Source organism: Haliotis rubra, unplaced genomic scaffold (genome assembly GCF_003918875.1).
Source record: "Haliotis rubra isolate DU_JTF1 unplaced genomic scaffold, ASM391887v1 Scf125, whole genome shotgun sequence".
NCBI lineage: Eukaryota > Metazoa > Mollusca > Gastropoda > Lepetellida > Haliotidae > Haliotis > Haliotis rubra.
In genome coordinates, this window is record NW_025765170.1 from 381,438 (window position 1) to 406,379 (window position 24,942).

The following is a 24,942-nucleotide window of genomic DNA, read 5'->3' on the forward strand; positions in this document are numbered from 1 at the left end:
CACAATCCATGGACCCTCGTTATGGCGAGGGACGTCTGTATCATTAACTATGTTCTGGCTGAGATAGCCATTACTGTGGTATCTGGTCAACCCATACAGAGTACTGTACAGTTCATCATATTTAACCATGTCTTTATGTCATACTCAGGGTAAAGGTAGTTTTAGTGGTGATTGATTAAATCATGTATTGTTCATTTTTTTCAGTTGTTTTTAATGAGAAATAGTTGGTAAATGATCAGTGTGGAGAAAAAGATAGTGGATAGTGTCAAAATGCTAGTTGGTGTTGGAATGCTTTGTTTGATGTTGCCAAAATGTCACATGTACTTAGTTATCACTAACTTATATAATGATGTACTTACAGACCCGTCAGTGAAATCTTTTTATTTTTCAAATTGCATATATAGTATTTCACTAATTGCCAATTTATGTTTTGTCTGTGAAGGTGAAAAGTGGCATATGGAACCTTAGCGCTGCTGGGGTTCCCTAACCCTAACCCTAAGGATAGTAAAGGGTGCCTAACCCTAAACCCTAACCCTAAGGATCGTAAAGGGTGGCATACCCTTACCCTAAACCTAAGGATCATAAAGGGAGCAGCTAGGGCTGCGCCCGGTAAAGTGCATTCTAGCCGAAAATTTAAACAATGAGTCAATATCCTTGAGATAAGAAAACTTGAACAGTCTGTTTCAGTACTTCAAAATATATATCCAGCAATGAATTAATGAAGGAAAGTGTACACTAACACAACAATAACTGCCCTCCACCTTTACTTCCATCAATTATAAATTGTAAGTACAGAATCTATAAACCATGTCATGTTTATGTAATATAGAGGAAAACACTAGATATTGCTACATGAAGAGTTTTATTTAGAAAGGGCCAGCCAAGCGTGCACATCCGGGTAATACTGTGTATAAACACACATCTCCAACCTACCTGTCTTTCTCGTCTGTAGTGTTCCACTAGGATGTTAGGCAGCTTTAGTGTAGTGGTTCGTGTCGCACAAAATGCTCTTTTTGTAATAACTGTATAAGTAATTTCAATTATTGTTATGGCTGGGAATACTTGTTGAAAGACTCCTTGACCATTGTTGTAATGGCATCTTTAACAGCTTAGAAATATAGACAATTCAATGTTATCTCTCACAAGGCAATGATTGGTCATGTTTGACACCAAACACACTTGAGAATCACAGCAAAACCTTTTTACCTTGGAGATTGAACTTTACTTCCAATGCTTCAACTAAAATACCACCAAGCACCATGGTATTAGCGATACATAAGTTGTGCCAAATATACTGACTTGCAGAAGAGTTAGTTCAACAAATGATCTTCTAGCAAAATAATGATTCAATAAGTGTTTACTTGACACTCAAACTGTTTTGAAATTTTGCCATAATTTTCCAAACATTCCTAATCGAAACGTCATTCCAATGCCCCATGGGTACAGGAAATAAGAGGCACTGTAGTTGACTGTGCAGAGTTGTGTCCCTTGCATGTGTCAGGAACCAGTTATCATGAGCAACTATCCTTGATTTTTTGTTGTAACTTAATGCTTAGTGTACATAGTGGGATATGTACTATTTATTTTCTTTTTACTGTATATCTAATACATTTTTATTTGGTAAAGCGAAGTATATTTTGTATACCATGACATAATTACAAATCGGTAATGTGAAATAAAACACTTCCATATATCTGACATTTTGTTATTAGATCTGTTGGGGAAATATACCATTAAAAAGTTCGGGACATACCATTTTTGGGGCATATTTGGGAGCCAAGATGTGTGATAGTATTTGGATTTAGAAACGATTGTTACGATGGTCAAAGTGACTCTAAAATTGGGGATGAGCATCACAGAGCTTCACGCGTTTAAATGAGTGGACAGACGATTCATAATGAAATCTGCAAGCCCGACATCCACGCGTTATCCCACGTCTGCCTGACCGTTTGAGTGACAGCAATAGACCAGTCCTTGTTAGGCAAACCTTATGCTTCCGGATAAATCAAGAAAAAAAATGGAAAAAAGAAAAATAATGAATGTTTGTACAGTCATTCCATGTTCTTGACACTGCCGTATTACTTCATTTTGATAGCTAATTTTTAGTGTATGTAATGGGGAGGTGGGGTAGCCTAGTGGTTAAAGTGTTCACTCATCACGCCGAAGACCCGGGTTCAATTCCCCACATGGGTACAATATGTGTTGTACACATATCAAATGTGGATTTTGACAATAAAAGGCTTTGGCCACAGGAAACTGAAAAAGAAAAAAAAATGTTTACATTGGACTTGCTTGGCAGGCGCACGCACCATCTGCTTTGACGGAATGAGCGTTTGCATGCCGTTCATGTTAGACTAGACTAACCTTTAGTCCCTGAATACATATAAATTTGATAGTAGCAAATAAACCCATCTAAATTGAAAAGGAGCCCCAGTGAGACCAGAACCTGAGGAAATCTAGACTTGCTTTATTTAGGGCTTTAGCATTGCAGGGAGAGCTAAGCATTGGGGAAAATAATATGGTTCAGGGACTGTGAGACAGACTAATATTAGGCAGAAAGATCGTTTTGGAAGTGGCTCAGTAACCGTGAAGGAATCGGATCACTGCAGCACTAGTCGGTTTACCACCATACTGTCTCAAGAGAGGAAGACGAACTGGCTGGAGAACAGTCTCGCCATCAAGTTGCCTTGCACAATAACAAGCTGTTATTTCTCTCAATAACAAAACGTTCATCTTGACGTCGATAAACACGTTGGCTACCATCACGGAAAGAGACGTTAAAGCCAGACTCATCAGGAAAAAGCAACAAAACATTCCTCCAACCGACATTGCCCAGGAAACCACCTGCTGCAGCCCATGGCTGTCGTTGAAGTCGATGATCAAAATTATCATGTCGTTGATATTCAGGAATTTGAAGATTTATATTGATAGAAAAGTTACAGTTTTTACTTATCTAGTATCTACATATAACATACCCGAACAGCAGACACTATGAAAGGCATGAATCTCACTAACATATAATTTTAAATGAAAATACCTGCACAATATCCTCAGATCGTTGGTAGATATGTTGGCTGTTGCTCATGGTATCTGTCTACCATTTCATACAAGCTGTTCTAAAGGAACATTAAGTTTCATCTACAGACTTGGATATCAATCACAGGAAAATCTTCAAGAGGCGCTATTTATAATATGTTTTTTTACATTCTGAATTGAAATACGAAACCTATCTAAATTTATCACACTATAATAATTGGAGGGAATAAATTAATTTCAGAATACCACACCATTACCTTCCAGTGGAAATGGGATGATGGAAAAAAACACCCTGAAATGAAATGATTTTCTTCTCTTTGATATTGGAGATGAATTTCACATTCTGTTTATTTGCTCTACCTTGGACCTAAAAAGAAAGCAATATACCAACAACAATTACAGTAGAGATCCGAGTATGCACAAAATGAACCAGTTTTTCTCTCACTTTAATAAACTGGAAACATTTCGTGAAATCATCAATATTTTTGCAAAAAGTATAATGTCCCATTTTAAGCAAAGCCCCAAAAGTAACAGAATATTGCATGAGCGTAGCATTGTTCATTTCAACTATTTAAAATGCATCTACAAACATAGTGTATTCTTGAGAAACGCACAATTAGCGATACGTTAAATATATGATAATGTATGATAACTTACATGGCCAATGGTTATCCTCATTTTGAACACAATATATCCGAACAAAGTGCGAAGCATCGTCTTTAACAATTCTTCAGAAGGATGAATGTCAGGAATTCTCATCAGTAACGTGCATGTCCCAAACATCGAGGTATATGACACGAGCATAAAGAGAAACAAATTCTTGTCTGATGATTTTATCATATACAGGTCCCCACAATCCACCTAAAGTGTTCCGCGTACTATGTTTAATGAAATAGTGTGGTCCTTTAATGGCAATTTTTATATCGGGTGCTCGTATCAGTAGTCTCTCTGTTGCTAGTCTTATATGCTTCATTCGAGCCTTAAACACGTAGAGGAAACAATTGGAAATGAGCGTAAAGATGAATGAGAACAATATCTCTAGAACCGGAAGGTATTTCGTCTAGATGGACAAAACATGGTCGAATCGCAGTCCTGTTGGCATTTTCAAACGACATAGGTAGACCATGGGGGCTAAAAAGACAGTATAGTTAAACCTCTTGTTGTATGCCCTCGGAATAGGAATACCATTTGCTCGTTGGTATAATGTTGCTGTGAGCTTCCTTTGGTCCACAATTGCCCAAGTAAGATTCTGATATTTGAACAAGAAAGTAAAATAACTGTCTGACGGTGGAATCACCAAACATTCTAAGGGTTCTGTTGGCTAGGCAGCGGTCAAAGTCTTTGACAGTTATATCATTAAAACACGACGGGGAGCGCCACGTAGAGTTGTAAAAAGAAACCAACAGGGTTTGACAGCCAGGTGTTCCGAGTTTGCCCTTCTGCAAGGGATGTTTGAAGCCATCGCTGCGTTTGGGGCTTGAAACATTAATAGCAAGATAGTTTCTTTATTTGTTTGTTGTTCACCGCAGGAGTAAAACATATGGCGGACGTCTGTCATTAACCGTTTACAGTCACAGTATCTCCCAGCTAACACGAAAATGTTTTAAAATATCCCCAAAACATTTCGTGAAATGTTCCAGAAACATTTTTTAAAATGTTTTATTCACGTGATTTTGTATGGTTCCAGAAATGTTTTAGAAACATTTTCAAAAACGTTTAACTATAAGGTTTTTAAAATGTTTTCCTGAAATATTTTTCGAGATGTTTTGGAAATGTTTTAAAAATGTTTTATTCACGTGATTTTGTATGGTTCCAGAAACGTTTCAGCAATGTTTTCTCCAACATTTAGTGAATATATTCCATAAAGGTTTTCTGAAAACGTTTTATAGATGTGATTTTGTATGGTTCTGGAAACGTTTTAATAACATTTCCTTTGAACATATAGTTTTAACTTTTCAAACATATAGAATAGCCCTGATAACAATTAGGTGGTGTTTTGTTTAAAACGTAAACCACTGGAACAAAACGTAGAACACTAACAGTTAACAATGTACATAATATGTCTGTGGCAAATAGTTAGACATATACATAGGGGCGTGTCTCACTTAGAAACAGCGTTAGAAAGACATATAGATGTCTAGACTCAACCCTTTTACTATATAATAGGGTTGGGTCTATACACCTATATGTCTTTCTAACGCTGTTTCTAAGTTTTCACATGTCCCTATGGACATATATAGTTAATCTTTACAAGGACACCAAAACAGATAAAAGAATGGCAGACTTGTAATCAACAATTTTATTAATAATTCTGGAAACGTGTACACTTTTTCAGTTTGTTTCATTATCTTCTTCTTTGCTTTTGCAGTCATCCATATTTCTGAAATATAGAAAACTTTCAATAATCTTAAGCAGGTACTTGAAATGTGATATTTACTCAAACCAAGTGACACTAACCAGGAGACTAAGTCTTCTACCACGTTTGTACAGACACGTGTTTGGTGGACATGAACACACTATTGGAATGTAATGATTGATATGATAATATCCAGAATCATGCTGAATACCAAAGATGTAGCAAGCACAGAATATCACTTACTGGTCAGAGGCTGGGTACAAGTACAAATCAAATCTTGCAATAAAAAGCCCAAAATATATCAACATGTTTATAGACAATGGTATTTAACAGCTGCACTTACATAATTCACAGCTCCTGGATTATTTGATGTGTTCCTCCATAAATCCATCATGTGTAACAGTGTGTTTGTATATCCTGGAATGCTTGTCTCATATTCGCCCTTGCTGCAATGAAAATAACAATGTTCCACATTATCACAAGTTATGAATTGAACCGTTTTCCATAAAGCATATAAAGTAGATCTAGTTAGTCTAAAGCTGAAACATACTATGTAATTGCCTCAAGTTTTTGGTGGGTGCCCATTTACAACAAACTTGGATTACTGGCGAGCGTTTCTAGCCCAGAATTGATTTATTACACATCTATTGTAACTAGCTACATGATTCAAGCCTTACACGCGGAACAGTCGCAGCTGCAGTACGATTTCGTTGGGAGCATTGTAACCAGATTCTTCAGTTTTCGATCACGATGTTTTCGGTTTCACCGAAACATCATTTCACCAAGAATTGTAACAACTTTATTTGGTCCAACATTTACTAAACTGAGACCACGCCATTTTCACTATGGAATACTGTACCATGAAAAATCATGAAAAACCCTAATCAACACGGTTTCAAACGATGTCACTTATATATTGGTGTCAAACCTCGACATTGTTTATATCTCCTTCCTGCAAAAGCAATTAGATCAATATTTTTATGTAAATCATCACCAAACATTGATCACCTCACTGACAATATATTGTGATAGTCTGTGGCCATACACTGTGGTATAGCAAGTGGCCATACAGTGACAACTCATAGCCGAGGACTAGTCATCGCCAACGCCCCGTTATAGTGTAGGCCACACGTTTATTTCTGGCTCTTGTCTAGAAGGGAAATACATCTATCCAAAACCGATCAATTAATTTGTCTGGGGAAATTTAAGAATACACAGTGTAAACAGAGTACCTTTAATAAGAGACCATATAATAAATATTATTTATTATATCGTCTCTGCTTTAGTATAGCACTTGAAAACATGCGGTAATAGTGGACAAACAACAATCCGACAACCCAGCAGATGGTCATTTAACATTTAGTTTAGTCAGTGTTAATTAACAAGAATGCGTCTGTCATTTCTTTTAAGAAATAGTTTTTTATAACATGCACACACTATGACAGCCAGTAACTATCCCACAGTCAAGTGGATCAGAAACTAATTTCGAAATTATTTTGATTCCCCATTTTCGTGGTATAAAATCGACGCAACTTTCCAACGACTTAAACGAGCAAAATTGTCATAGTTTAAAAAATTGAAAATTAGCTGTAATGTTAAATTAATAAAATGTCCTTCAGAAATAACATGGAAAAAATTAACAACGATAAGGGCCACTGGCTTGTGCATACGTTTACGATCGAAAACCGAACGTAATAGCGGCATTAACCGCCTTACTGAACTCTGCTTGAACACATATTGCTCGCTCTTGATAGCCCAATTATCCTTTTATGTGACATAACATTAATTAGGTACAAACTCTCTTAGACATTCTTCACAACGATATAATATATATCCAAAGCGAGCTGAATTCGATGTTCTGGTGATTTCGACGATTACATTGCTCGCGCTATATCGGGGGATTACGTTCGCGATCGGAGTACACAAACAGTTTCACTGGTAGGGCGGATGCAAAAATATCAATAATATTTACCCGAGATCGTTAATACCACTTCAGATGCAAATCAATTGCCTATATAACCAAATATAGCAAAAAATCTGTAAGATCTGTCGTCTGCTGGTCAAAATACCAGGGTGCCGTTCCACTAACCGATCTTAGCCCTATGCCAATCGTAAACCCTAAAATCCCAATCTTAGCGTGACGTTACGATCGGCATACCGTTCCACTAACCAATCTTACCTAAGTCAATCGTAAAGTTAAGATTCAAAGTCTAAGTTGCTCATGACCAACTTAGGATAGCTAAAATCAATCGTAGAGAAACCAAAATGGTGGCTTTCCTATTCTATGTGAAAAATAAGAGCGAGCATTTCACCGTGAGCGTCCCCTAAAGTCCCCCATGAAATGAATTTGTATATTTCTGTGATGTAAACAAACACTGCACTGAAGCCTTACAAATGTCAGGCCAGTCTGACCACTGTCGTCATGGGAACACAACCGAGCGTGTCGGTATAACACATTTGTACAACAGTATTGCAACGTCATGGTTAAGAATAGGGACAGCCGTAAAGTGAACAATGTTCTGAAGCAAAAAGATACAAATATGTTTGATTTCACTGCGCATATTTGGTTGGGGATTCTAAAGGCAGGCCGCGTGTTATTCAAGACCACGCCTTGTTTATTCTTATTGACAAGGTTAAGGCACATATTAAAAGCTCTGACACAATTGACATTTTTAAAGTCCAGACTTAAAACCTGTTCTCTGTATATTACTTATAATCTCGGCTGTAAATATTCTCGAGTAAATTATCTTTACACAGCGCTTTGAGCATGCCCAAGGATGTGGAATAGGCGCACTATAAATATGCATTTATTATTATTATATTATGCTTGATACCCAGCGTTCACACGCACTTGCACCTGAAACCAAGGTGCTCACTACCCCTAATATTTTGCTCTAGGTTTTTTTCTCCACGTTTACACTTGGTTGGAAAAATACCCATGAAGGCCTGGGTTAGAATATTGAACTTCAATAACCCATGCCTGTCGTAAGAGGCCACTAACGGGATCGGGTGGTCAGGCTCGCTGACTTGGTTGACACATGTCTTCGGTTCCCATTTGCGCAGATCGATGCTCATGCTGTTGATCATTGGATTGTCTGGTCCAGACTCGATTATTTATAGCTAAGATACATAGCGTTCACTAACATGAACGCTCATGTTAGTGAACGCTATGCATCTTAGCTAGATTATTTACAGACCGCCGCCATATAGCTGGACTATTGCTGAGTGCGGCGTAAATCTAAACTCACTTCGTAAACTACTTTCAATCATTTGCTAGACTATGCAAGGGAGATAACTCGTGCCTCGCATTCCTGTATCTCTTGCACGAAAGAGTCTCGATCTAAGCTTGGATCGGATCGTAAGATCGGGACCGGCTACGATCGGCCTAAGATCGGTTAGTGGAACGGGTGTAACTTTTAGCTAAGACGATTGTAAAATTGGCGTAACTTGCTAAGATTGATCTTAGATAAGATCGGTTAGTGGAACGGCACCCAGAATAATTTCGTGCTTTCAAGTTTACACAGATTCCCGAACGTTGGTTGGTTGAGAGAGCGGTCATGTGATCTAAATTTCAAGGTTCATTACTCTTGAACCCTCTAATCGTTCATACTTGTGTAAACACCGTTCATACGTGTGTGAACGTTTTTCGCTTCGGTTTCAAGGACCCCAATAATTGGTGATACCAATTTCGCGAACGAACCTGTTTCAAGTCACCCCAAGTTTGGCAATGTCACTACCAAACGGATTGCCGAACATTGTTCCTTTTCACAGGAGTTTAATGTCTCGCAGTTTGCGGGTTCATCCGGCGGTTTTCTGCCCCGAGGTCTGTTTAACAACTGCTCAATAAATTTCACAATAAACAATCACAAATAAATAGAATACAACAAGATCTGTTTCCTATTCGCCACGCCGCACAACTTCGAAGTCGGTCAGTGTATTATTACGCGGTCAAACAAGGTATTTACAAGTGAAAAGGTACAATGCCAGTTTGTTAAAATGGTATTGTTATTGCTTCTGATATTTGTTTCTGTTTGATACTGTTATTGATTATACTTATTAAAGCAGTTTCAAACCTCATAACGAATTTGTTGTTATATTTTAAAGATCGAATACTTTGAGAACTATTTCTTCAAGGGTTGGGATACATGTGTAAAAAAAAATCGCTGTGTATACAAACATCGCTGCAATACGTACGTTCTTGAACCGAATGGCATTACAACATTTTACAGGTATTAAAACACACTAAACAATGATCATCTACAAGTGGGTGGAAAACGTATGTGTAAACTTCAAAGTGCGAAATTATAAGAATTGAATGTCAGTTTGTGTGTTTGCACTGAAAAATGAACGATGTCAAAGCGTTGTTCAAACTCTCGCGTGAACTCGCTCGTAAACTCGCTCGTTCACACGAGTTTGAACACCGCTTTGACATCGTTCATTTTTCAGTGCAAACACACAAACTGACATTCAATTCTTAAATAATTTCGTGCTTTCAAGTTTACACAGATTCCCGAACGTTGGTTGGTTGAGAGAGCGGTCATGTGATCTAAATTTCAAGGTTCATTACTCTTGAACCCCTCTAATCGTTCATACTTGTGTAAACACCGTTCATACGTGTGTGAACGTTTTTCGCTTCGGTTTCAAGGACCCCCAATAATTGGTGATACCAATTTCGCGAACGAACCTGTTTCAAGTCACCCCAAGTTTGGCAATGTCACTACCAAACGGATTGCCGAACATTGTCCCTTTTCACAGGAGTTTAATGTCTCGCAGTTTGCTGGTTCATCCGGCGGTTTTCTGCCCCGAGGTCTGTTTAACAACTGCTCAATAAATTTCACAATAAACAATCACAAATAAATAGAATACAACAAGATCTGTTTCCTATTCGCCACGCCGCACAACTTCGAAGTCGGTCAGTGTATTATTACGCGGTCAAACAAGGTATTTACAAGTGAAAAGGTACAATGCCAGTTTGTTAAAATGGTATTGTTATTGCTTCTGATATTTGTTTCTGTTTGATACTGTTATTGATTATACTTATTAAAGCAGTTTCAAACCTCATAACGAATTTGTTGTTATATTTTAAAGATCGAATACTTTGAGAACTATTTCTTCAAGGGTTGGGATACATGTGTAAAAAAAATCGCTGTGTATACAAACATCGCTGCAATACGTACGTTCTTGAACCGAATGGCATTACAACATTTTACAGGTATTAAAACACACTAAACAATGATCATCTACAAGTGGGTGGAAAACGTATGTGTAAACTTCAAAGTGCGAAATTATAAGAATTGAATGTCAGTTTGTGTGTTTGCACTGAAAAATGAACGATGTCAAAGCGTTGTTCAAACTCTCGCGTGAACTCGCTCGTAAACTCGCTCGTTCACACGAGTTTGAACACCGCTTTGACATCGTTCATTTTTCAGTGCAAACACACAAACTGACATTCAATTCTTAAATAATTTCGTGCTTTCAAGTTTACACAGATTCCCGAACGTTGGTTGGTTGAGAGAGCGGTCATGTGATCTAAATTTCAAGGTTCATTACTCTTGAACCCCTCTAATCGTTCATACTTGTGTAAACACCGTTCATACGTGTGTGAACGTTTTCGCTTCGGTTTCAAGGACCCCAATAATTGGTGATACCAATTTCGCGAACGAACCTGTTTCAAGTCACCCCAAGTTTGGCAATGTCACTACCAAACGGATTGCCGAACATTGTTCCTTTTCACAGGAGTTTAATGTCTCGCAGTTTGCGGGTTCATCCGGCGGTTTTCTGCCCCGAGGTCTGTTTAACAACTGCTCAATAAATTTCACAATAAACAATCACAAATAAATAGAATACAACAAGATCTGTTTCCTATTCGCCACGCCGCACAACTTCGAAGTCGGTCAGTGTATTATTACGCGGTCAAACAAGGTATTTACAAGTGAAAAGGTACAATGCCAGTTTGTTAAAATGGTATTGTTATTGCTTCTGATATTTGTTTCTGTTTGATACTGTTATTGATTATACTTATTAAAGCAGTTTCAAACCTCATAACGAATTTGTTGTTATATTTTAAAGATCGAATACTTTGAGAACTATTTCTTCAAGGGTTGGGATACATGTGTAAAAAAAAATCGCTGTGTATACAAACATCGCTGCAATACGTACGTTCTTGAACCGAATGGCATTACAACATTTTACAGGTATTAAAACACACTAAACAATGATCATCTACAAGTGGGTGGAAAACGTATGTGTAAACTTCAAAGTGCGAAATTATAAGAATTGAATGTCAGTTTGTGTGTTTGCACTGAAAAATGAACGATGTCAAAGCGGTGTTCAAACTCTCGCGTGAACTCGCTCGTAAACTCGCTCGTTCACACGAGTTTGAACACCGCTTTGACATCGTTCATTTTTCAGTGGAAACACACAAACTGACATTCAATTTGTTTTAAAAGCATTTCAATCATATGTTATGAAATAGTTTCACCCATGTTACAGCATGACGTTTCTGAACAACATTTTGAAAACATTTCAAAAACATTTTCAGTATTTTTGAGATATTCACACATTATTTGTATGATATGGCATAAATGTGTGCAAAATGTTTTTAAAACGTGATGACAATATTTCATTAAACATGTTCTTGCATAACATTCCTGCAACGTTTTAAAAACATCTCACTAATATGTTGTGAAACGGTTTCAAACACGTTATAGCATGACGTTTTTGAACAACATTTTGAAAACATTTCAAAAACATTTTCAGTATTTTTGAGAGATTTAGACATTATTTGTATGATACGGCATAAATGTGTCCACAATGTTTTTAAAACGTGATGACAATATTTCATTAAACATGTTCTTGCATAACATTCCTGCAGCGTTTTAAAAACATCTCACTAATATGTTGTGAATTAGTTTCAAACACGTTATAGCATGACGTTTTTGAACAACATTTTGAAAACATTTCAAAAACATTTTCAGTATTTTTGAGAGATTTAGACATTATTTGTATGATATGGCATAAATGTGTGCACAATGTTTTTAAAACGTGATGACAATATTTCATCAAACATGTTCGTGCACAATATTTCTGCAACGTTTTAAAAATATTTCAATGACATGTTATGAAATAGTTTCACTCATGTTATAGCATGACGTTTTTGAATAACATTTTAAAAACATTTCAATAACATTATGAAACATTTTTATAACGTTGAAAAAAACATTTTGACGAAAATGTAGCTTTTGAAAAACTATTTTGAAACCTTATGAAAATGTTTCTCAAAATGTTTTGTGTTAACTGGGATTCCGAAATGGAGAAGTGTAAAGATTTGCAAGATCCTCTCGTTTGCAACCAACGAAAGAATGGTAAGGAAACTCCTTGAGAATTATTTCTTTTTAAGAAATGTGTTGCATCAAAGAAGAAATGGTAAAAATCAGTGTTCAAAACCACGCACTGGACCATAGGACATCGGCGGCCATTTATTAAAGCATTCGCCGCTCTGTGTTCCTGGTTGTACGGGAAGCTGTTACGGCGCTGTTTGACATCAATGTAAAATGTGAGGAATGCAACAGTGCAGTGAATTTACACAAAATCACTCGGACGGGAAAGCCAATTCCTGCGACTTATCCCAACTCCCGGTGGCTTATAGATCTTATAAGGTGTCCACCTACAAAAGGTTCAACTATGTTTGTAATATTGTGGGGCAAGACTACAGAATACCGGATACCTTCCGCCATCTTTGAAAGCTTATTTTAGAACTGCGCACAAAATGTGCGCAACTGAGTTCCTTAGCAACGGCGTTTTGTTAATGTTGAATACTCGACATTACAAGCATTAGGGTTTAGGGTTAGGGGTTAGGGTTAGGGTTTAGGGTTAGATTAAACATTAGATATGATTCTTACCTTTACAGAACGAAGTCGTCAGCACTGTCGTCAGCATCGGGTTGCAGGGGAGCGAAGGGGCGTCTCACATGCACAATTTCATCATTTCTGTCATGGGGTTTATATACCCGACTGATAAGCTCCAAGAAAGCTATAAACTTGTCCTCCCTGTTACTCAAGTACTTGCTTCTTACATAAATCTTTTCAAAATATGACGAATACAACCCCTTTGTGTTCCTGATCGTGGAAGTGATCTTTTCAAAGCACCCCAAGAGGACTCAATGGTGTTAGTATGTGCTCCCGTCTCGGGGTCCTTGAAATGGATTGAGTGTGTCACTTTCAAGTGAAGAAAGTCTCCATACTTCAAACAGTCATAGGCTTTCCAGCAATCGCTTATTATTGTCTCCGAGTCACGCTTGTCCAGACATGCAAAAAAACAGTTTTTGGATTCCCGATCGATTTCCCCGAAAACCGACTGACCCTCAACCCTTTTTCCCCAATTAAATTTTCTTTTTCCAAACTTTGATTCGTCAATTTCGACTATTCTTCCCTCCCCACCGATTCTATCACTGTCAGAATCTGCCGAAACAACACACACTTCGCGACAGAAGTGGTACCAGTCTACAGAAGTGTTGCAAGACGAAATGTCTAGTTCCCGGCGTACAAAATCTTGAGACAACTTGAAAATCCAACAATATGTGAGCAATAGAATTTTGCCACAATCTAGTTTGCTGTTTTCAAACCACGAATTGCGGCGCCGCACGATTTCTTGCTACATTTACAACACAAATTGTCTTTGCTGTAGCTTTTGTCTTTACACAAATAAAACATTAATATTAGCGCATGTTTTCCCGTCCCATTTTCCAAAAAGGCCCTTGTTTCTTAAAAATCGATGAAATTCTACTTTGTCTTCAGATAACTTGAAAAAATCCCACAATCGCATCTTCTGAACGCCTAGTAGTAGTTGTAGTCTTCCAAATATGGCCGTTAATAGGCTATGACGTAGACACACACTGACTAATCACTGAACACTTACCTTCCAGAAATTTCCCACGCTCATTCGCTCCAATTTTTTCAATGACGCATATATTTTTTTATTTGTGGTAACTTACCTTTCATTTTAAAAATCGTTGGTTAGTTTTACTAACCGGAAGTCGTCTCAATTAATCCGATTTTAATGGTTATTTTTATGTTAATGTTTTTTCGAATTTTATAGCTCGTGCTTCCCTGTAATAGGAAGTGCGCGTGCTATTAAAGAATATGGTTGGCAGGTATCCGGTATTCTGTAGGTGTACCGACGGTCTATTTCAGACCAAACCCCGCGATGAACAAGGGCGTCGCTGTTTTGACCAGCGGCTTCTGGAGACCGGGAACTGTCACCGCATCTAAGAACTCTACTTATGGCCGAGTGTACGAGGTGACGGACACTCAAACCTCCCATAGGTTCCAGTTGAACAGACATCAGATCCGTGATGGTCAGATTTAGATGTATAAGAAATAAATGTTTTTACACCTTATTCACTCTTTGTCTTTCTTCATGTATTGTTGAATATTTCAAGGAAAGCAAACGTATTCGATAATTACCATGGCCTAAATTTTCGAAACTCTCTTAGTTTCTATGATAGTCGTAAAAAACATTAGCAATATCGAAAGACGATCTTAGCGCTAACAGAGCTTCGAAAATCTAGGCCCAGGGGTATCAGTAAGTTAGAAACGCATAAATGAAATGCCATTAACCCCTATTCTACAGAGCTGAAATGTTCTAACGACGATGAGTAGGAAATCCGCCACAGATTAGGGTAGGTACAGCAACTAGCCATGGATTTGAAAATCTGCCATGGATTTGGAATATCCGCCACGGATTTGAGGCCTGCCATGGATCCGAGTCTTACATATTTAATTATTGATTCATTAACCCTTGAAATAATTGTCAAAAGGGGAAGATTTCATTGATTTTATCGGTCTACTGAAATTATATTACGTATACAATTGATGGACTGCATATAAGCCCCTTACAATACAAACCAATAATAGCGATTTGAATTTAAATGTTCAATTAGCAAGGTAAAATTATGAGAATTCGCAATCTTAATTTCACATTATTTGATTTACTTTTCTGTTTAAAGTAAAATTCATCGGTACGTTTTCAAAGCAAACAGACTATACATGAGTTGCTGCATACAAACCAGAAGGAATGTGTACTGTGACATTGCCTGGAAAAGTACCTGGGACAAATGACCTGAAATAACAGAAGATGGTTTCATATCAACAACAGATGCAGGTCTCGACATTAAGAGAAATATTTACACAGTGAATTAAATGTGTGTAATGGAAATCGTGATGAACATGAATGGTGGATCCCCTTCAGTGTCAGTCTCTCTCTCTCTCACTCTCTCTCTCTCTCTCTCTCTCTCTCTCTCTCTCTCTCTCTCTCATTTGTTATCATGTGTGCTAATTGAAGCTTTTAAGACAGACAAATGCAGTTTTACCTCATGTCATGTGGGATAGTGGCGTACAAAGTTGTAAAGACGAATACTTTCACAGAAAGCAGCTTGTTTTCAAACAAATACATTGACGTTTATAGTGTCTTAGATCCTTCCCGCTATTTAAAAAGTTGTTCCTTAATTGCATTTAGGATTATGTGATACATGGGTTGCGTGTAAAACTTTAACGGGTCATTGAAACCCAGTACAAAGGTAACGGGCAGCCCAGAAGTTAATAGTACTGATACATAGTTTTGGCAGATTTCTTCCTCAATTGATATTCTGGCCTTGTGTGATATTATTTGATATGTCCTTACATGCAGATGTGCTGTTCAACCCCTCTATCTAGATTAAAACTAATTCTCTATTCTCATATTTATACTTACTTCAAATACCATTCGCTGTTAGGTTTTAGTGTCATCTTCAACCATGGTACTGAATTGATGCCTGTCCAATGGCTGCATTGAATTCCGTTCTTCTTCGGTTTTACACAATACAATGGAACACCGTAATGTTTGTCTGTTAGATTGCAAACTTGTCCAATCCTCAGAAATGCGTGATCCATGTGTCCTGAAGTGATCTCAGTTAAATTTGGCGTGTTAAATAAGCACGTGATTTTCTTTCCAACATATCCTTTCCTCAATTCCCTGTGCATGAAAGCCATTTTTTCTCTTGTACACAATATTGCTGCACGGATGACAGCTTGCCCTGTCCACAAGATGCGCAGAATACCTGTGTATGTCCCATTGTCATGGTCAGTAACGGATCCTGCTGAAGCAGCTCCTTTGCTTCTGTCTCGCATCCATAAGATAAGCATGTCTCCACCTCGGGCTTTGGGTCTCTGCTTGTGGTCAAACAGTACAATCTTCACTCTGATTGTTCCATTAAGTGTGTACACCGTATCGGAGTTAACAAGGGTCATCGTTGAGGCTGTTGCAGATGCATGATAACTGATATCATTTATTTCGGTATCATTCATCATATAGATTTCTTGGTTGATTTTAATATCAACTAAAGGAGTTTGGATTTTGCTCTCAGTTCTTGAAGGGGAGGGCTCTCTTACGGTTTGAACCCTGTAAAGAATCATGTACAGTAAAAGTTGATGTTACATGTAATCGTCTTTTTACATACTTACAGGTAAACATATGTCATATGTTTAATATAATATAGCGTGAATATCTAGTATAGATTGTGTGTGTGCTAGCCAAATGGAACAACCTTCAACAGTCCATGCTGATTACCCTACACTGACAAAGTGGTGATAATGCAACAATGTTATAATGGTAACAGTTTACTTTGACACTGTACCAAATAGTGGTGACATGTACATGAATGGATTTAATCAATGCCACAAAAGGGGTAGTAGTGTTGGTCGCCTGAATATGAAGAGACGTGCTCCTGTGGCATCGTTTAACGATTTTAGGATGACTGTAAATCGGAATAAATTATAAACATATCTGGTAACTTCATTTATTACATTATGTTAATATTGTTCAGGGTTACAAAACAGGGGATGTTCACATTGATATATAAACACGAAACCACATGGAGTGTGAACTGTTTTGAAAAAAACTGGTAACGCAATTCATGATGATGCAGCGCTCGAAAATCTGTGACGACATTTCTGATGCCATACAGTCAATTTATTATCCATATGGTGAAATATAACCAGTGTCATATATATCATATGTGCACATGTACACATATCTCTTTTGCCTAGCAGCCATTGTTTCTGTATTTCGTCGTATGTGATGTCATTAAACAAATGAACATGACGTCAATGAAGAGTGTCGTCACTTGCTTACCGTATTTTAGTGCACAAATGTGCATGAATAAAATAGATAATAGAGACATTATTACACCTGAGCAAGTGTGGCATATGACTAATACAAAACTCGTATCGTGCAAAATTATGTAAATCCATGGAGGTGTGGCCCCAAGCATTGTGGCCCCAAGCATGGTGATCTACTTTCAGTTGCTGGTGATGAAAAGCTTGATTTTATATTGTGTAGTTGACAACCGATCTAGCATTTTAAACTGATCTCATGCTTGTGTTAATTAATCTGGGATAATCTAGTTGTTATACTGTTCTTCACTGACAGCATTTTAAAAAGTATTAACATATTTATCCATATCACTGTGTATGACTTTTGTCGTCACGATATGGCAGGTATTTTGTCAATGTGATGTTAATTCACTCATTGGAAGCTTGTCAGTGAGTGAGTTTAGTTTTACGCCACACTGAGCAATATTTCAGCTCTATGGCGGCGGTCTGGAAATAATAGAGTCAGGACCAGCCAATCCAGTGATTAACAGCATGAGCATCGGTCTACGCAATTGGGAACCGATGACATATGTCAACCAAGTCAACGAGCCTGACCGCCCGATCCCGTTGGTCGCCTCTTGCGACAAGCATGGGTTACTGAAGGTTCATTCTAACCCGGATCTTCACGGGTCTGGAAGCTTGTGACTTTTCTTAGCAGCTCCCACGTATGATTGCATTTATCCAGGGTCTTTCAAGCAAACACTGTCACATTAACCACAACTGTTTAGTAAAGCCATTTTGTTTTTACCAACATGCCATGAATCAAATTTAATTATTATAGTTCTACCTTAACAATAACAGTTGTGTGTGTCAACAGTTTCTCTTTTTCGTGAGTATCATTGTTGGTTCTTGCTTTATTTATCTTTGAAAATGTTTATGTTTTAAAACAACAACCCCAACACCCCAACACCCCAACCCCAACCCCCAACCCCCTTCATTGCAGGCTTAAGTTGTACCAACTATGATTCTTTTAAGATCTTGGTGAGATATTATCTGAAGGTACGGGAATACCGAAACAACATATATCAAGCACCAACAGGAAACTACGACATCATGCATTTTAATAGCTCAAAGTCAAAGCGTAACAGTATTTCTGCCTCATAACAAAAATAGATGTCCCCTGAATGCAATTATTGAAACTAGGATAACATACAGTGTATTGCAATTCAAAATAGTGAGATTAAATTCTTTCATTTTTTACAGATTGAGATAAAATGCAGCAGAGAGAGAGGTTGGATGGTCCAGGCACAGGTGTCCTTGTTCTATCTACACGCAGTCCAGACAGTGATTGTGACTTCTCCCAGGAAGCACTGTCTATGCGAACCCGGTTGTCTCCCCAAAAGCCCTACAGCCCAGTACCCCTACAGCCCAGTAACCCTACAACTAACAACACACGGCATTTACCTGTCTGGCATAATGAACTGACCCAAAGGACTGACTGACTGACTGAGTTTGGTTTTACGCCGCTTTTAGCAATATTCCAGCAATATCACGGCGGGGGACACAAGAAATGGGCTTCACTCATTGTACCCATGTGGGGATTCGAACCCGAGTCTTCGGCGTGACGAGCCAACGCTTTAACCACTAGACTACCCCACCGCCCTGACCCAAAGGAGTGATTACAGGGTAGAGTATACAGTGTGAGCTGCAAAGAGTATACAGATGAGGAGGGATTGAGATTGTGCTTTTGTTATTCGGGTTTTGATAATTTATTTTAAATATTTGAGATGAATTAGATGTTGAACTAGTCTTTTTAGCTTCCTGATGTACATAATGAGTAGAACGATTTTGCAAATCGTAATAATATCAGTTGTAATAATGTTGGTGATAGTAAACTGAGATAAATAATTTGAGATGATTTGGGGTGGTATATACGAGGGGCGTTCAGAAAGTAGTCAGCTACTTTATTCGCGCTGTCCAATGTTTGAAAAGCTTCCATTTTTTTTGAAGAAATTATTAGCAAGGCCATATCCAATATTTTACATATCACAACACATTGGGGTTGGTTAGTATTTCTTTAAGAAATTGAATAAAATGAAAAACGATCTGTCATTTGGCACCTCTTGGGCAATGGCATGCCCTCAAATAATGCCATATAAAATATGTTCAGTATAGTATTGGATGACTACCCTTCATAATCAACATTCACAGATTTGTATTGTTTGATTTACATTTAGACAAGGGCTGTTTTTCAAAGACACTCCCATTTTGATTTTTTCAAAAACTGTGTCCAGATATTCAAGATGGTACTGTTTACAATATATTGAGAGCTTACATTTGTGTGACCATTCAGTATATTTACTCAGTTATGGCCAGTGATCTCTGATATGCCCTGACCAGGTCAAGTTGCTGCTTTTGTTTTGGAGAGTGGGGAACTAGTTCAAACTAGTAACCACTGTGTTGATCTTATATTGTTCTTTTCCATGTTTCACTTGAGCCAAATATTATTTACATTTTTAATTTGTCATGGTTAAAAGTTTTTATTTAGGCTAATCAATCATAGTGGTTTTGTTGTGGTTTTGCTTTATAAATCAAGCATTAACTCGATTATAAGTAGGTTTTTCTTTGTTAAAAAACCAACTTGCAACATATTGCAACACATATCGCAATATATGCTTTCGCATCGCCACATATCGCAATATGAAATTTCTCTGCAATACCCACCCCTATGTATGAATAAGTGAAAACATGAGAATAAGTTATGTCCTTATGATTACGTTATCTGAAAGGGGTTGGGTAGTGTCTCCAAAACAAGCTCTTTCAGTAACCCCCAACATCCCATAACCCCTACAGCCCAGAATTAAACCTCAAGTTCAATATCAATTTAACATTAAACTTTTGTTAAACTATTTTTGTTATCATTCTCTCAAACTCTTAGTTTGGTTATTACTCATTAAAATCATTCTCTCAATTGCTAAGTGTTTTGGCTGGTCCAATGCATGGAATAGGTAATAGGCAGGAGATTAGCAGTGCACTGGACCATTAACTTTGTTGCTATAAGCTGTAGGGGTTATGGGATGTAGGGGTTTTTGGAGGTTAAGTTGAACCAATCAAGAACTTTACAGAGAATATGTAGGCTGCCCAACACTGCAGCTTTTGCATTACCCAGAGGGTGAGAAGCCCCGTTCTCTCAGTGGAGAACCCGGGTACTCTCTGCGCCAAGAGATCAGGAGGTACTAAGCAAAGGGCACCGTGAACAACGGGAAGTCGGAAAACAGTGTACTTGCAATGCAAGCACCACATTTCAAAGGCGAGGTCCGCACGTTTACCTAAATCGTGTCAATCACATCGCTGTCAAAAGGGAGAGAAAGTTCAATGATATAGATATCACTATTGGTTTTATCGAAAAGGACAAGATCAGTTTTGTTGGCTTGAATATGTCTGGGGCTGTATGTTGGCCTATTCCAAAGAATTTTGTAATTTTCCATAACGCCATCTGCATACTCTGGATCGTGCAATGGATGGACTTCATACATACTTTTCGACTGGATTCTCAACTGGCAAGCAGTTCAATCTAATCCATCTTAAAGGAGATGGGAAAGAAGTGTGTTGGGATCTGTGTTGAGGAGGTCCATGATGAAAACTCTCTTGGTTAAGCAAAAAACTTAATGCGTTCAGCGACAGGGCTAAAGAATTGCTCTGAAACATTCCTCGTCCGGTGGAAATGGCTTTTTAGATCAGCACATGCCCTTGCAAAAGAAGCGACCAAATCCTTCTCACATTCATAAGAAATCTCTGCCAAAAGCAGAGTCGAAATTACAATTGTGACTATATCATGAGCAGATGTTTGTTTCAGCAGTATTACAGGTGTACGATGTTGTTTGTAAACAAATCGGGTCTGAACCAGACAATCCAGTCATTGTCACCTTGCGATACGATGACAGAACATGTGTTTATGAATCAATATGAAATAGGGATGATACAAGGTGTTAGCGAAAGGTGAGCGTATCCTGCCCCACAGATGGCACCTGTCATAAACATATGCTGAGTCTGGTATTTATCCACCTGAAAGAATTCGGGAACGTATTGAATAAGTCAAAATAGGGAACAACGGACAATACTTTTGTCACTGATGCATCAAATTCGGAAATTTCCTCCACATGTATTCCATATATCTACCATAAAACTTCTTGAAAGCTTTACTGAGGCCTTGAATGTTGTGACCTTGATCACATAACTGAGCAAGAGTGGTATGACGCTCTTTGAAATCCTGAAAGAAAGAGCACGGTCGATTGTACCTCAAACGTTATATTAACACCAAAGGATGGAGGTGTTGGACTATTTCTCGACATGAAAGAGAAGCTGACTATTGGAAAGTTGAAATCATCCCTTCTGTCATACGGCCTTGTGGAGAGTTTTTTGTCACTCTGAATCTTTATGCATAGATCTAAATATGAAACAGTTGACTTGCCCGTGAAAATCCGGGTTAGAATTGGCCTTCAGCAACCCTTGCTTGTCTTAAGAGGCGAATAAAAGGATCGTGCTGTCAGACTCGTGTCCAAATTGCGTAGAGCGATGCTCAGGAAGAAATGCAGGAAAGGTGTGAGATACTTGGAACCCTGCTGACTTTGGTTGTCGTAAGTGGCGACTGAGGTATCGGGTGGACAGGCTCGCTGACTTAGTTGACACAGGTCATCGTATCCCAGTTGCGTAGATCGATGTTCATGCTGTTGATCCCTGGATTGTAGATGGGCACTTGCCTAGGTTTGTAAACAATCAGCAACCCAAAATCCCAACAACCCTACATCCCATTACCACACCCTCCCAACACAATCAGCCACCCCAAAACACTAACAACACTGTTTTACAATGACTTTTATCTTACCTCACACATAAATGTCGCTTTCTGATTGGCTGAGCGCTCTTCTATTATTTTCAATGTACTCCGCTTACAAGCGAGTAACATTTCAATGTACCCCGCTGTCAATGGCAACTCATTTGGTACTTCGTGGTAGTAATTCTTTATCTCGAATAACATTGAATCACGTATGATGTACGGAAAGTACCGCTGTTTTGCGAATGCAAATGGATGGAAGGGAGATAACTCTAAATCTGTTTTTCTTGTCAGCAAAATCTAGCGATGGCTACAAAAAGATTTGTACCCATGCTTCATACAATTCAAAATCAACATTAAGGTGTTCGGTAAGATAAATACGTTGTTCACTGGTCCCTCGGGGCCCATGGGTTGACGGCCCCTCGAGACCAGTGAACAACTTATAATACTGCCACATAACAACACTTACCAGTCATAACTGCCCCATAACACAAACAGGCATGTGTAGACTAGAAGGACAAGCAAGGTCAGACGTTTCATGTTGAACATCTGTAAAAAAAACAATTAAAAGTCAATATGGACACCGTTGGTTCTCACGACCTTTAATTCATTAAACTCATTGGATAGTTGGTATGGTGAAAGAATATGCATATACTTGCATTGTTGGTCATCATGCTACACCATGGGGATGCCTTATTGGTACTGAGTTAAGATTTATAGTCACATCAGCAATATTTCAGCCGTGTCATGACTCAAACAAGTTATATAATGACAATACATAATGTTACATTATCAAATCAGTCGACAAGGGACATTAAAACAACTAGATTACCAGAGATAGAGAACCATAACTGGCATGTAACTTTAATTTATTATTGCTAATATTGCTATTCATGTCCAAGGAAATGAATTATCAATGTATGTACTCTGGGACGGAGGCCTTTTAATGAAATAAACCTGTCAATCATATGCTCAAATCCATCATGGTACAAAGTAGCAAATTTGACTTTATGTAATAAAACTCTTTTAGGTAAATATTAATTTCACGATTGCGTTTAAAGTTTTAAACTGTTGTTAATTTTTTTTTTTAAATATATCAACACATTTTCAGTAGCTATATGAAATCATACATACACAACACTCCTGATGCCTACGGGATGTACAGTCGTATGTGCTGTAAGACTTGCACAATTACTGCCATGGCCATAATCGAACAATCAATCACAGCTGCTGCCTGAAATGCCAACAACATCTTGTGTAGTGTTACTGTATAAATAGCTATAGAATACTGTTGTGCATATCGTACCTCAGATATCCATCTATAAGAAAGTTAGCTAAGATACATAGCGTTCACTGACATGAACGCTATGCAGCACCTCCATAGGCCGCAATGGTGGAAATCCTTTGTCGCACTTTCGCGCACTCGTTACGATTTTTGCGCACGAAAAAACTTATATGAATTACTTCTTTGTACTTATACCTACACGTGCGCCCTATTTTCGTTATCAAAATATCCAAAAATATATATTTACAAGCCATCAAACATCTCAGTCGATCGCTCACATATGAGCGGGGCCATTTTGAATCACGTGACCTGTGACGCGAAGGGGATATCCCTCCCAAAAATAGTAACACACGTGTACCATACCGCGTTGCTTGTTGACAACACATTTTCATACATTTTAGGCAATTAAAACGATTGTATGGAGATTTTCGTTTCCAATCTGGACTGACTGACCACCCCTGCGTTTTCAACAGCTGTTTTCAAAGGATTTGCTGGTGAGTTTTCAATATAAGATTATTGCTGTCACCTTCACAGTTCCATGGGTGTCTCTGTACTACTCATGAATATTTGCCTACAAAACACAGTTTACTAATTGAATTTAGGACTTAAATAATTAATGAGTTCCTCCTTGGATAGGAGATTAGATGTTGATTACATGAAGGGACAGTGTTTTTCATCATGAATTATTAACAAATACTAAAACAAGAAAAACATCTTGAAAGCAATTGTTAAAAGGGGAAGGATCATTCAAATTACAACACAAAGCCAAATGCAAATTATTAAAATGCGTCCTTCCGTGCACATTCGTCTTTTCCGGAGCAGAACTTCAAAACCGTTCACTATTTCTTTACCAAACTTGGCACATAGATAGATCTGGTGGTGTACTGGTGCCGTTTTGGTAGTTTGGGATTTCTGTATAAAATATTTTTGTGTGTGTTTCCATGGCAACAATTTTCGACTTCGACTGAAATTGGTGGTAGTGTTCTTTTCAGGAGCAGAACTGTAAAACCGTTCAATATTTTTCACCACAAATTGGTATATATATCAATCAGAACCTTAAGTGGTGCCTTGGCTATTTGCAGATTTTTGACATTTTTATTTTTCTCGGTTCCATGGCAACGATTTGGACTTAGTCTCAAAAGTAGGGGTGGGCTTCTTTTCCGAGCAAAATCGAAAACCTTTCATTATCTTTCAACAAATGTAGCAGATATATGAGACAGATCTTGAAGTGGTGCCTTTGTTATTTCAAAGTTTTAGTATTTATATTTTTCATGATTTCCATGGAACAATTTGGACTAAGTAA

General features: G+C 38.0%; 1 protein-coding gene and 1 long non-coding RNA gene across 6 annotated transcripts; both read right to left on the reverse strand.

Annotated features, from left to right (window-relative positions):
* Nucleotides 1-4,384: 4,384 nt before the first annotated feature.
* Nucleotides 4,385-23,928, reverse strand: LOC124266336 (NXPE family member 4-like). The gene is made up of 6 exons (XM_046701139.1): nt 23,887-23,928; nt 23,489-23,588; nt 22,824-22,903; nt 16,142-16,828; nt 15,459-15,511; nt 4,385-4,512 (listed from the first exon to the last, which is right to left on the reverse strand). Exons 3-6 carry the CDS (start codon nt 22,901-22,903, stop codon nt 4,385-4,387), a joined length of 948 nt encoding a protein of 315 aa, XP_046557095.1. The 5' UTR covers nt 23,489-23,588; nt 23,887-23,928.
* Nucleotides 5,321-7,454, reverse strand: LOC124266349. 5 transcript variants are annotated; one of them, XR_006895742.1, is made up of 3 exons: nt 7,365-7,454; nt 5,736-5,838; nt 5,321-5,416 (listed from the first exon to the last, which is right to left on the reverse strand). It is a non-coding gene; the product is annotated as an uncharacterized LOC124266349 (long non-coding RNA). The 5 variants fall into 5 exon arrangements; XR_006895741.1 differs by lacking the exon at nt 7,365-7,454 and adding an exon at nt 7,191-7,341; XR_006895745.1 differs by lacking the exon at nt 7,365-7,454 and adding an exon at nt 7,063-7,130.
* Nucleotides 23,929-24,942: the final 1,014 nt, after the last annotated feature.

Coding starts and splice junctions, on each gene's coding strand:
- LOC124266336 (XM_046701139.1), bottom strand. CDS start 22,903: ATGTTCAACATGAAACGTCTGACCTTGCTTGTCCTTCTAGTCTACACA. Junction 15,512..16,141: donor AACAGCGAATGGTATTTGAA/GTAAGTATAAAT, acceptor CTGTTATTTCAG/GTCATTTGTCCCAGGTACTT. Junction 4,513..15,458: donor CACAGTACACATTCCTTCTG/GTTTGTATGCAG, acceptor TAATGTTTCAAG/CCCCAAACGCAGCGATGGCT.